At 40.1% G+C, this 12,989-nt stretch overlaps 1 protein-coding gene across 1 annotated transcript; it reads left to right on the top strand.

The window, feature by feature from the left end:
- The first annotated feature begins 685 nt into the window (after nt 1–685).
- Nucleotides 686–12,405, top strand: Znf19 (zinc finger protein 19). The gene is given in 5 exon segments (XM_005415264.1): nt 686–764; nt 11,324–11,357; nt 11,359–11,694; nt 11,696–12,023; nt 12,025–12,405. Coding segments are annotated over 5 exon segments (1,158 nt in total).
- Nucleotides 12,406–12,989: the final 584 nt, after the last annotated feature.

Here is a 12,989-nt window from a genome sequence, read left to right as displayed (position 1 = left end):
TTCCACCAGCACAGATCTGTGAAACAGACTTATCTGGGACATTGTTGTGGGCTCTAGGTCTTCAGCTGGACTCATGGAGGACATTGCTGTGGGCCCTAGGTCTCCAGCTGGACTCGTGCAGGACATTGCCACGGCATCCAGGCCCTCAGCTGGATTCTTTGGGTCTCTAATTTGTGGACAGATCTCCCACACTCTTTTGCATTTGACTGTTTGGGTGTATATTACAAAATAACCCTGTAAATTGTGTGTCCTATATTAAATTCTTTCCCCTGTAAACCAACTGCAACACTTCCCGCAGTGGCTGGAGAGTCTGCCCAGATTGAAACTACAACTTAAAACACAAAACTGTTGTTCTTTCCTACCTGCTGAATTAGCCCTCCTTATTTTGAAGACTCCTGTAAGTAATAAGATGTCAAACCTCCATGATGAAATTTGGATATAAAAGGATCCCCTTGCACGCAGTGGGGACTTTCTTGCTCGTCTGTTGGTTTGCCAGGACAACCAGGATGGATGTTGGGTGATGATTCTCACAGATCTTCTTTGGCAGTAGTGCTCTGAAAAAGTCACTTCTGTGTCACGCTGCAAGAAGCTGAGAGGATGACAAAGCAGAGAAGCTGATGAAGCGGTAGCTCAGCAGCAAGCTGTGAAAGGACTAAACTGAGTTTCAGGACCCTCAAGGACCAACATGATCGGCAAACTGCCCCAAAAAATGGCTGGTTCCTTGGACAGCTTGCTCCTGTATTCCTGTTCCCTGACAGAATCCGGTGTGCGGCAGGAACACACGAGATGTCTGCTGAATCAGTTATCTGCTTCTGATCCTCTGCCCCAGGATGATTCTCTCAAGCTCCCCTCCCCCATTTCCTTGATGGGAATTAAGAAGTAGACATCCCGGTTGCTTCTCCCAGTCATCTCTTATTCTTTTCTGTCTCGGTCTGATATCCTCTGGCAGCTCCCTAGTGCTTCCTTCCCCTTGTCTCTTGTATCCCCACTTTAAATACGAAATAATTGTCCTATACCCTTGATTGTTATTTCTAGATGGTTCCATCCCCTTCCTTGTTATTTCTATTACATTTGTGCCACTCATAGGAACGGCCATATTTGGTATCTTAGAATCACATCCAGTCCTCTGTGGTAAAGAAGAATTTGTGAGATTGCTACCTTCTTTTTAATTTTTGTAACCACAGCCTTATCCCAGGCATTTGTAGGTTTATCTAGAATTCTCTGATGCAGAGGTTATAAGCTGATAACATTTGAGATCCAGGTGAGAGAATGGATCTGGAGATTATGGTTAAGATTGTGACATTTGGGTGTTCAGTATATGGAATTCCACTGGGTCTTTTTAAAAATCCATTGCCTCAGCCTGGTCTTCTGCTATTCCCCCATCCTCCCCAAGAATAGATCCTGTGTTACAGGGTTTGAGGAGAGAAGAGTTGGGGCTCTGTACCCATGGGGGGTGGAACTTGTGAGTCCAGTTGCTCCTTGAGCATCTGCTCCAAGGCTCACCTCTGCCATGTGAAATACTACCTGACCCTTGATTCCTTTTTTTTTTTTTTTTTTTTTTTTTCCTTTTTTTTTTTTTTTGGTACCAAGAATCAAACTCAGGACCTTGTGCTTGCCAGGCGGGCACTTGTGCCACTGAGCTATATTCCCGGCCCTAACTTTTGATTCCTAAGCCTTTCTCCAGGGTGATCAGTTTGCCTTGTGGTATTATTCCACCATTGTAGCTGCCCTCCTACCCACTCACTCCCATGAAAGGCTTTCTGGTTACCATTTCTCTGTCCCTTTCCATCTTCACAAAGTGTGTTGGCACCTCTTGTCTATTTTCACCTTCATTTTCATTTTCTAGTCCTTGTGGCTTTTCAACTTTTTTTGCATTGTTAGTGTCATGTTGTGGGATTCAGGAAATGTCTATGTCCAATCTATTCATTTAATAGGTAACTATTCTTTCAGGTTATAATGTAACACTCTGCAGCTGTTGAATGGAATGACATCTACATTCTGGATGTGTGCAGTAGGCAACATAGAGGATTAAGTTAGAAAGCAAGTTGCATGATGGTGTGCACAGTACGGCGTTGCTTACATTTAAAAATGTGAAATATGTATGCACATACATAGCATACATATAAAGTATAATCTCCCCTAGAGTTCTATGAGACAACATAAACATCATCAGAGTACATGCATACAGCTAACTGGATACAGTATTTGTATTTGGCAAAAATACTCTAAAGGTTTTTGAGATTTTTATGTTTTATTATAGTTTGTTAAAAAGGAAAAATTGTACATTTTTAGAATGTTTGTATGAGTAAATTTGATGTACTGAAAAGAAAAATAAAAAAGAAAAATTCTTGGCCATCTGGTGAAGATAACATTTACTTTAAAAAAATTTTTTTGAGGGGGTAGCAGGAATCGAACTCAGGATCTTACACTTGCCAGGCAGGCATGGTGCTGCTGAGCTATATACCTGGCCCTGGTAACATTTACTTTATGTGTGGTGGAGCTAGGGAGCAATGATCCTATTGCATTCTATGTGAATGGCACCCCTCGAGTTGTGCAGCTACCGTGACACTTCCTGAGAATCTTCTACAAGAAGTAACGTTTGATAATTACAGCTGTCATGACAAAAAGTTGCTTCTCCCAGGAGTGACCTTCTCCTCAGGGTGGCTGGGTTTGACAATGGTTGATGATACTCCTGAATCATAACAGGAAAACCAACTCACAAAGTGGATAATAAACAGCAAAACTTGTATTTGAAGATATCTCCAATCCAGCATGTGTGGTTAACTGAGCCTTTCTCACAAAAGCAACTAGTTCTTCTTCCTTCCAACCACCCTCAACTCCCAAACCAACTCACAGTGGAGAATTTCTGCCTCAAAACTCAATGATACAGGGTTCAAAGGAGCTTAAGCAATATTCTCTAGCAACACGCCTTTAGCTGTGGTTCTCAGACTTTGTCACAAATTAGGGTCACCTGAAGAGGGTTAAAACCCCCAATTCCCAGGCTGGACCCATACTTAGAGAGTTAAAGCTTTGGACAGAATCTCTTAACATTGACACTATTGATATTTGGGACAATTCTTTGCTATGTGAGTGCTGTCTTGTGTACTGTGGGATGTTTAGTTGTACCTTTGGCCTCTAGATGTGATTAGATGCCAGTAACACCCTCTTTCAGTTGTAGGAACCAAAAGACATTGCCAAGGGCTGCCACAAGGGAGAGGTACCATACTGGGTCTCTGGGATCTGGGCACCATATATATATTTTTTTTTCTTGGTTTTTCTCCGGTACCAGGAACCAAACTCACGACCTTGCGCTTGCCAGGCAGGCACTTTGCCGCTGAGCTAAATCCCCAGCCCTGGGCACCATATTTTTAGAAAGCTTCCCAGGTGATTTTAATGTAGCCAGCCGGATGTAAACAGTACTTTGATGATACTTCCTTTGGGAAGTGTATCCTGGTGGAAAGTCCCAGGAATTTTATAGTAGCTTTTTATAAACTGTAAGTTAATACTGCTTCAGTAAAAGTGGAAATAATCAGAGTCAGACAAGCAGTTCCACTCATTCTATCTTGTAAGAATCTGTTCCTTTTTACCCAGGAGACTTTGGGAAACAGAGACACTGGATAACTTGAAATGTAAACTGTAGTTTACATCTTTTCTGCAAACAGGGCCTTGAGCCAAGGGAAGGTGTAAGCAACACTAAAATACTACAACTGTTATTGGCTTGTTTGTTTGTTTTTTGGGTTTTTTTTTCTGGTATCAGGAATCGAACTCATGACCTTGCGCTTGCCAGGCAGGCGCTTTGCCACTGAGCTGAATCCCCAGCCCCTACAACTGTTATTGGTACCAAGATAAAATTTACCTTTGAATGGAGGTGTGTTAGTGCTAGGGGATCTATTTACAAGTCATCCAATAAGAAGACATTTAAACTGATAGAAAGTGATAATGATAATTTTAAAACAGCTGGCTTTAAAGCATTTCAATGCTTCTGCAATATGTGTTCAAACTAATTGTTGTACATAAGCACCTATGTATTCTGGATATGGTATAGGACACACAACAACCTTTCCATTTTTCTGTGGTGAAAGCCACAAAGCAAAAATTTGCCTTCTAAATTCCTCTGATGTTAGGAATAGCCATGAAATAATTTTGACTACAAAGAATGTAAACTGGCTAGGGATGTAGCTCAGTGGTAGAGCATTTTCCTAGCATAAGTGAATCCCTTGGTTTGATCTCCAGCACTGCAAGAAAAGAAAACAACAAAACAACAACAACAACAACAAAAAGCAAGCAAGATTTTTTTTTTGTCTATTTTATTCTTTAGTGGTGAAAACTCAAATTGTACATCTCAGTAATGTAAAGAGAGAAATTATTAAGAAAATTAAAAGGCAAAATACAGGTTTGAAAAAAGAATTCCTGGCTTCACAGGATGTTCAGGTGAGGATTCTGAGTAGAACAGAAGCACCTGTTCTTCAATTTCAGGTTAAATTGCAGAGCTGAGATTAATCCAGTTGACGCTAGATGTCACCATTGTACTGTGTAAATGTAATCGCTGCACAGGTGAGCTATTTAATCAGGATGCAGTTAAACTCTTCAAGTGGTTAAAAATTGTTAGTCCAATCCCCAACCTCCACCCTTTATGCCAGTCTATGTCCTGATTCAACTATAACAACACTAATAGTTATAACAGCAGAAATAAGATAATTCTACCTAATATGAAACCAACTCAGCTCACATTATTAAAGAATCCAAGTATACACCAATGAGTTTTGAGCCACATTGGAAAAGATGAAAATCCAAGATGAATTGGGACATAAGATTTAAAATCACAGCCACATGCAAATTTTGGATTTCAGAGAAGATGGAGGGGAAAGACCTCAAGAATGAACAAAGAACCTCGGGAGTAGTCAAAGACAAAATCAGAAAAAGTATGAGTACCATTAATGCTACGTCAAGGTAACAGGCTTGGGGAATAGACTAGGATTGAAATGCCATATTGAAAACCTGAATCAAATTACACAAAGCTTCCACAAAGACACAATAAATTCATGGAACTGCAGAGTTTTATGCAGAGGGAGAGGGAGAACAAAACAGTGCTCAACACACTGTCTTTAGCAAACATGCCACAAGAACACAAAACCAATTCTGTAGCACCTGAGCCACCTCCCTATGTACTGCCAGTATCCACAAGAAGCCAATCTTTCATCCGTGCTTTGTGGTTTACTTCCAGCATCCAAGTCTGGGTGTGATGAGAATCATTCAGAGGATGAGAAAAAAAGAAGGAAATGTAACACAAGATGAAAAACTTGAAAATCTGAAGAAAAAGCTAACATACTTGAAGTTCACAGACGAGAACTAAAAACCAAGGTGGCTCTGTGGTCTGAAACTTGAAGGACAAAAGTATGTAATAAAATCTCTACAAATGAATTGACCCAGAGCTTCCTTATCTTAGATATTGAATAGACTCTGGAAATGAGGATCCAGATGGCAATCTGATCACTGCAGAGTTCACTATGATACAGGTCTTAATAGAAATGCCTCATTTCACATTCCTAGAAAAACCAGGAACTGTGTGAAATTGTTTCTCTTCCATATTTAAAACCAAACCATGAGTAGAATTTATTTTAATGAAGTTTTAACTTTTTAGAGGAAGATGATATTCCAAATAGCCACAAGTTCTTTCTTTAAAATTATCATTCAACCTAGCTAAATGGGTGGAGAACCAGACATTTTCTTATGAAATGATGCTACTTTAAAACTGGTTTGGAATATTGAATGTGAAATTTTTTGTGTGGGCATTATTAAATACTGTTAGCACATTTTTATTTTATTTTATTTTATCTTATTGAGCAGGGTTTCACTATGCAGTTCAGGCTGGTCTTGAACTCACTTTATAGCCCAGGCTGGCATTGACCTTGCAGCAGTTATCCTGCCTCAGCCTTCTGAGAGCTGGGATTACAGGCATATGCCACCACACCCAGCCTCATTTTCATTTGAGTCAGTTTAGTATAGGAAAAGATGTTCTCCATGGGCAAGTGAAGTTTTGAGGATAAATAACCTCAAAGGATCAACCAACGGGCAAAAGAAAACCATGTGGTAATTTTCTGCTCTAGTACACTTTGGTTTGTTTCCAGTGCTGGAGAGCCTAGTCTGCGATTTTCAACTCTTACTTTTAGTAGTTTTAACATTATAAATAACAGGAAGAGAATAATTCTTCTAGTAATGTCTGATTTTATTTTTCTTTTTACATTTAAGCCTCTGCCTACTTGAGAATTTATTTAATTGCTAAGTACTCTGTGATAGCTGGGAGCAGCACACATGTCTGTAATCCCAGCACTGAGGGATTCTGAGCAGGATTGTGAATTCAAGCCCAGCCTGGGCAACTCAGCAATTTAGCAAGATTCTGTCTCAAAAACATAAAAGAGTTTGGGGAGGTAGCTTACTGAAAAGGCCCTGGATTCAATCTCTGGTACCAAAAAAAAAAAGAATTCTTAGATTTGGGGCTGGGGATGTAGCTCAGCTGTGGGGCATTTACCTCACATGCATGAGGCCCTGGGTTCAACTCCTAGCAGTGACCCCTCCCCAAGCCTTAGTTTTTAGTAAATTTCCATAATTGTACAAAATTTACAGTTATTCCACAAAGTTAACTGGAAATTAAATTTTGCAACCCAGAATGCTGTTTTCCATTGAAATAACGTCTTAGATGATGGTTGAGTTCTCACTTGGTAAATGAAAAATCTATTTTTCCTGTAATGAGCAATTGTACTGTTTTGTGCAAAGATTACTATAGTAAACAAAACAATCATAGTATTAGTAAATAGCAAATGGAAAATGGTTTCTTCCATTTCATTTTTTTTATTAAGATGCCAGCAGAAGTGGGAGAACAATTAATTACAATTTAATAAAATTACCATGAAAGTAAATATTTGGGACTATTGTATTCACTGCCACGTCCCCAGAATAGTAGAAAGCACATAGGAGACCCTCAACAAAAATTTGTCAAATAAATGAATATTCATTGAAAACTTATAAATTTATTGAAGATATTAATGGAAGGAGCCTTCTGTAAAATTTTGAGGCCCTTAATATTTGATGTCCTAAACTTTTGTTGTTAAAAAGAAAATACACAGTTTTCCATTCTACAATGAAGTTTTAATTTTTTTCCTTAGCAATGCTGAGGATGGAACCCCGTGGTGCTCTACCACTGAGCTACATCCTAAGCCCTCTTTAAACTTTTATTTTGAGACAAAGTCCCACTAAAGTCTCCAGGTTGCCAGGCTGAGCTCAAGCTTGTGATCCTCTTCCCTTACCTCCCAAACTATAGGATATAGGCATATGCCACCATGCTTGGCTACATTCAAGTTTTTAGACCTAGTTTTCTACATAGGGTTGATTACCCATTACCAAGATCTGTTTCTTTCCAGTGCATTAAATGAAGAGGTAAGAAGCAGCTGAGGTTTCTGAGGTTATTGAATAAATGTTGAAAAATTGAAAAAGGAGAATGAAGTTGTTAAGGAAGACAGTGTGTGAAAAGCCCCTGAGAAAAGCCCCCCAAATTACACTTGAATGAAACTAAACTTCTAGTTCAAACTACTGTTATGGGTGTGTGGGAATGGGAGGAGATGTTAGATGACACCTCAGCCAGACACAGAATGGGAAAGGTACTGTTGGACAGATAGTCCAGGGCCTTCCATAGATAAATGGTATTAAAAGAAAAGAGAAATTTATAGAGTCTTAACAGACTTAGGAGACATATTAACCAAATTCAGTGTGAGGATCTTCCTTGGATCAGAATAAAAATAAAGTACATATAAACATATTTTTGAGATAACTAGGGAAATTGAATATGAATGCCTTGGTTACTTTTTTTTCATTGTTGAGACAAAATACCTGACACTCAATATTAAGGACAGAAAGGTTTATTTAGCTCACAGTTTATGGAGGTTTCAGTCTGTACTTGGCTGGCTCCAAGGCAGAGTGGCACATGGCAGAGGACAACAGTTCATGGTGGCAGAAAACAGCAAAAGCAGGAAGAGCAAAAAAGAGAGGAGCAGCAGAGGGCAGAATCTTTCCCTCCCTTATATTATACGCAAACTACCTGCCCCAAGCCAGGTGTAGCACTCACACCAATAATTCCAACATTGGATCTTGGATCATCATAAACTCTAGAAGCCGGCATGCATGACTGCATGAGGCTTTGGGGAGACATCCAGACACAAACCATAACAATGAATTGTGTTATGTTTGTAAGAGCTTTATCTTTTAGAGAGATGCACTGAAGTACTGAAGGGAGAGACGATGCATCTGCGATTTACTTTAAAATGCTCCAACAAAACAAACAGTAAAAAAAGTGAGAGAGGAAGGGGGCCCTGATACAAAGTCTTCATGGTTGAAGCTGGTGCTGATATGTGGGTGTGAGGGGATTTATTACAGCACTTTCTCTACTCTGTGATTCTTGCAAATCTAAAAAAAGATTTAAAACAGAAAATAATGAAAGAAAAAACCCAAGCTACTGTAAAATAATATTTGCACACACAAATGTCATAAATCTGCACATTTAAATGTGTGCGCATGTAGATTTCTGAGAGTCAGAAGTGAGACTGTAGAGTTTCAGCTAGGAAAAGTTAAAGAACACGAGTGAGAGGAAACCAAGGTGAAGGCTGATTATTATGCTCCTAGCACTCTCCACGAGGTGGTACTGTTGTAATCCTCATTTTATTATCATCATTTTTTAAAAAAAATTAAAATTGCATTTGACACAGTTGAACTTTCATTCCATAAAACTACCTCTGCTCCCCCACGGTGCTGCTTTCTGCGTCTGACTGAGGTGTCATCTGACATTTCCTTCTGTTCCCACATCCACATAACCCGGTGGTTCAAACTAGAAGTTTGGTCTCATTCATTCTCACACACTTTTGCATTTGACTTTTTGAATGAATGTTATAGAATAGTCCTATAAATTGCATCCTGTATTAAATCCATTCCCTTGCAAACCCTGACTACAACACCTATCAACTCCTGGAAACTGATGTGTAGGGGGTCAGGGTGGCACCTCTTAGTCTGGAGAGCAAAAGCAGCCTGGGCCAACCCTGCTGTCCTGCGGTGCCTGTGCTTCCACTAAGAGCCTCTGTGAATATGGGCTGCTGCATAGAGAGGAGAAACCATGCAGCCCAAAGTCACCACATCCCTCTGCTCACAAGGGCAACAGCTAGTTACTGAGCAGCTGAACACTAGTTGCTGTTTTAGGCTACAGAAGTGCAGCATGCCTCTGCTTCCCTGAGCATTCAGCTTAATAGCAAAAACACATATTAAACTGATCAACTTACTATACCTGCTTGTAATCCTGTAGCTGTGACCTATTGCTTGTAAGTCAAAGACCAAGTGCTTGACATGCACAAGGCCCTGTGTGGCTTGGTCTTGCAACACCCTCAACCTCACCTTGAGCACACTCCCTGGATGGTATCTATAGCCTTCTTGACCCTTCACTTCTGGCACCTGCGTTTGTACATGTTGTTACTCTTGCAAAGATTTCTCTTTTAACCTAGTTAATTCCTACTCTGAAGTCTTCCTATCTAGGATAGTTCCTCCTGGGAATAATTACTTTAAAGTTATTTGTGAAATCTTTGATTAAAGTATGTCTTTAAACCTCTGAGTTTGCTAAGTTTAGGAATGAAAGAAAATACCATAGCATAAATAGTTGTGTTTTTCAGACTATTCAGATCATGAAACCCAGTAGGTAGTAGACTTTTTGGCAACCCCTGTGCCATCAACATGTACCCTAAAACTGGTATCAGGAAAAACATTCATCCTTACCATTGCCATGTGTGAGAATTTTCTATTCTGTTCTAATGTAGATTAGCATATTTCATATTGTTGGATAGTGGTGCATTATATCGATTTCATGACTAATGTCTGAGCAGTTTGAAAAACAGTATAAGAAAAATTGGCTGTGAAAGGATGAACAGGAAACCCAGATGGATGTGAAGATCTGAGGAAAGTGTTTGAAGATGAGGAGAAGAAGCTGATAGGGCAGCATATCAGATGAAGTGGGAGGAGGTGGCATCAGGGATGATTGCGAAGCTCAGTGTGAGATTTGGGAGGGAAATTGGAGGTGGTGGGATGTGGATTGGAAGGAGAGAAATTGAGAGCACTTTACTTGGGCTGCTGTGGTTTCTTCCAGCAGGAAGGAGATGCTAGGGCTTGGGGTGCTAGGGAAGTGGGCTTCAGTTGGGGTGGAGGGAAAGTGGTGATTGCTGAAAGAATGAATGGCTGAGTATGGAGCAGCAGGGAAAGAGTTTGCGGTCTTTGATTGCTCTGTCCTGATTTTATGACATCAGATGGCCTAGTAGCAAGAAGAGTGTGGGAGTGAGAACAGACCGCCAGCCTTCAAGAGCCTTCTTCATTCCTTTGCAGACTACCGGTCACCACGCTCACTTCAGTCTCAGATCTTTCCTATTCCAATTCTTTCCTTTTAAGACTCCTTCTTCATTAACTTGTACTCATGAGAAGAACTTGATTAACCAACCAGGCCAGGCCCAGATAACCTGACTAACATTAAAACTAAGTTGGCCTAACATTTCATATAAACTAGATTGACTTTATCTGAGTTCAATTGTTGTTCACTCCTTAGGAACACAAATGACATTTTGTGGGACATTGTCTCCTTTTTGCTAATGTGAGAAAGGATATGCCATGGTCTCAGTGTGTCCAAATTTTTCTTTTCTCATAGGCAGAGTCTAGAGCAATATTTCTCTGCATGTTTGAGGTTCAGACTTTGAGTCAGATGACACGACTTAATAGTTGCCATCAGTTCTAGAGTGTTTGCTCCTCTTTGTTACTCCATCTGTGGATCTGCGGCTGACAACCTGTGCACGAGGTTATCGTGTGGCGTATTGGGGAAGCTGTCTCTCCAGTACTTCTGAGGTTTTCTTTCTACCTTGCCACTGTCTAGTGCCCTTAATACTCAGTCTCCAATCTCTGGGGACATCTGCAGGGTACGAATTTTTTAAAAAGAAACCCTTTATGTATTACTTTTGTTTTCTGTCTCTTCTGTTTTACTTTCTGACCCTGAGAAGGGAGAAGTCATTCCAACACAGAGCCAAGGAAAGTTTCAGGAGCAATCTGAAATTTGATGTATGCACTGAAACCCTATTCCACCGTTCTCTGCCTCTACGACATTTGGCATTTTCATTTTAATAACCTTGTCTTCCCAGCAAGCTGAGTGAAGGTTGGAATGAGTGACATCTTTCCAAACCCTAAACTGTTCAATGTTCCTTTATTTCTAGTATAAGTTTCAGGAGACATTTGTATTTTCTATTTCTTATATTAGATGCTGAGACCAACATTGACAATAAGTCCACAGTAGATTTCAGAAGAAAAAGACATGATGTCATGTGCACTGCCACAGGGAACTGATTTTGCCAGAACACTTCATGTGATGAAGCACCAGGAAACCCCTAGAGTGAAAAACTCTTCAGGAAAGAATCCAAGAATTCATTGTGTGAGGAAACCCTTCAGCTGTGAAGAGTGTGGCTGTGAAGAGTGTGAGAAATGCTCCAGCTATCTTTCTTACTATATTAGACACCAGAGAATCCACACTGGGGAAAAGTCCTTTGAGTGCAATGAGTGTGGAAAAGCCTTCATTGGTAGTTCTTCACTAAGCTGACACAGGAAGCCCCACACTGGGCAGGAGCTCTATCAGTGAGAAGTGTGGGAGAGCCTTCAGTAACAATGCAAATATGATCTGTCACCAGAGAATCCAACTAGGGGACGGACCCTATCACTATATGGAGTGTGGAAAAAGATTCACCAATAGTTCCAAATTTGTTACACACCAAAGAATCCACACTAGGGAGAAACCCTATGAATTCAGTGAGGACAGAAAAACTTTTTCGGGGAACTCATCACTAATTTGCCATCAGAACATCCACACTGGAGAGAAACCCTGTGAGTGTAATGAGTGTGGCAAAAGCTTAAGAAGGACTTCCCATCTTAGCCAGCATGGGAGTATTCACATAAGTGAAAAAGCTGTATTTGTGTAAAGTATGTGGACAAGCCTTCAGTTTTCCTGTAAAGCTAACCTGACACCAGAGAATTCATGGTGAGGAGAAGGCTTTTGACTGCATAGATGGTGGGAAAGCCTTCACTGCTCAGGAACAATTACGAACGTATCTAAGAGTCTTCCTACACACGTGAAAGTGTGGAAAAATCTTCACTAGCAAAAGAAATCTACAGGATTAAAGAGTTTATACTGGAAAGTAACCCTATGAGTGTAGCAGTATGAAAAATTCTGTAGATTTTTTTCCCCAGTTAGGTCATTATGACTGTGTCCTCTTCCACTCTGAAGTGAAACATATGCTAGGCATTTGTCATTTTGGCCTCCCAGAATTTTTTACGCCCTTTTACTGGTAGTAATGCATTCAATTTCCACTCAGGAGGGAAATCCATGGTGCAGGCGTGGCTCAGCTACACATTCTATCCCTCAAGCCATAGTTACTGGTTCAGATATCAGTAGGGACCCAAGATGGTCCAGGTAGAGTTGCAGAAGTAGGAAGGAGCTAATGGGAAGAATTATTCCTTTTTTCATCTTTTCCATTGGTTTTTAAGCTAAGGTGAGCCCCTGGATCCCTTGGAAGATGAGAATAAAGTCAGCACAGTAGAAGAGAAATCCTGGGAGTTGAAGAATAATGAAATCTTAAGGATATTTCTTGAACAACTATATTGAAACCACATCTAAAAATAGAAATACATGTGGGTTTTTGAATTCCAATCAATTCCAATAAATAAGAAGGCAGTTTATTTATTTATTAATGCTAAGGTAAGTTTGAGAGGCATTTTCTTCCCTTGGAACAGAATTTTGAGTTACACAGAATCTTATCAATGTAACCAGTATCTGAAGTCTTCATGGAAAACAAACCTGAGGATGGAAAAATATTTTATGTGCATAATATGTAGAAAATTCTTTAGCTATAGTGTTGAGATGCCCCAAAACTCTG

The sequence above is a fragment of the Chinchilla lanigera genome, unplaced genomic scaffold, assembly GCF_000276665.1.
Source record: "Chinchilla lanigera isolate Chin_1 unplaced genomic scaffold, ChiLan1.0 scaffold00083, whole genome shotgun sequence".
In the NCBI taxonomy this organism is placed as follows: Eukaryota; Metazoa; Chordata; class Mammalia; order Rodentia; family Chinchillidae; genus Chinchilla; species Chinchilla lanigera.
The sequence above is the reverse complement of the archived record's forward strand: the minus strand, read 5'-3'. Positions and strand labels throughout refer to the sequence as shown.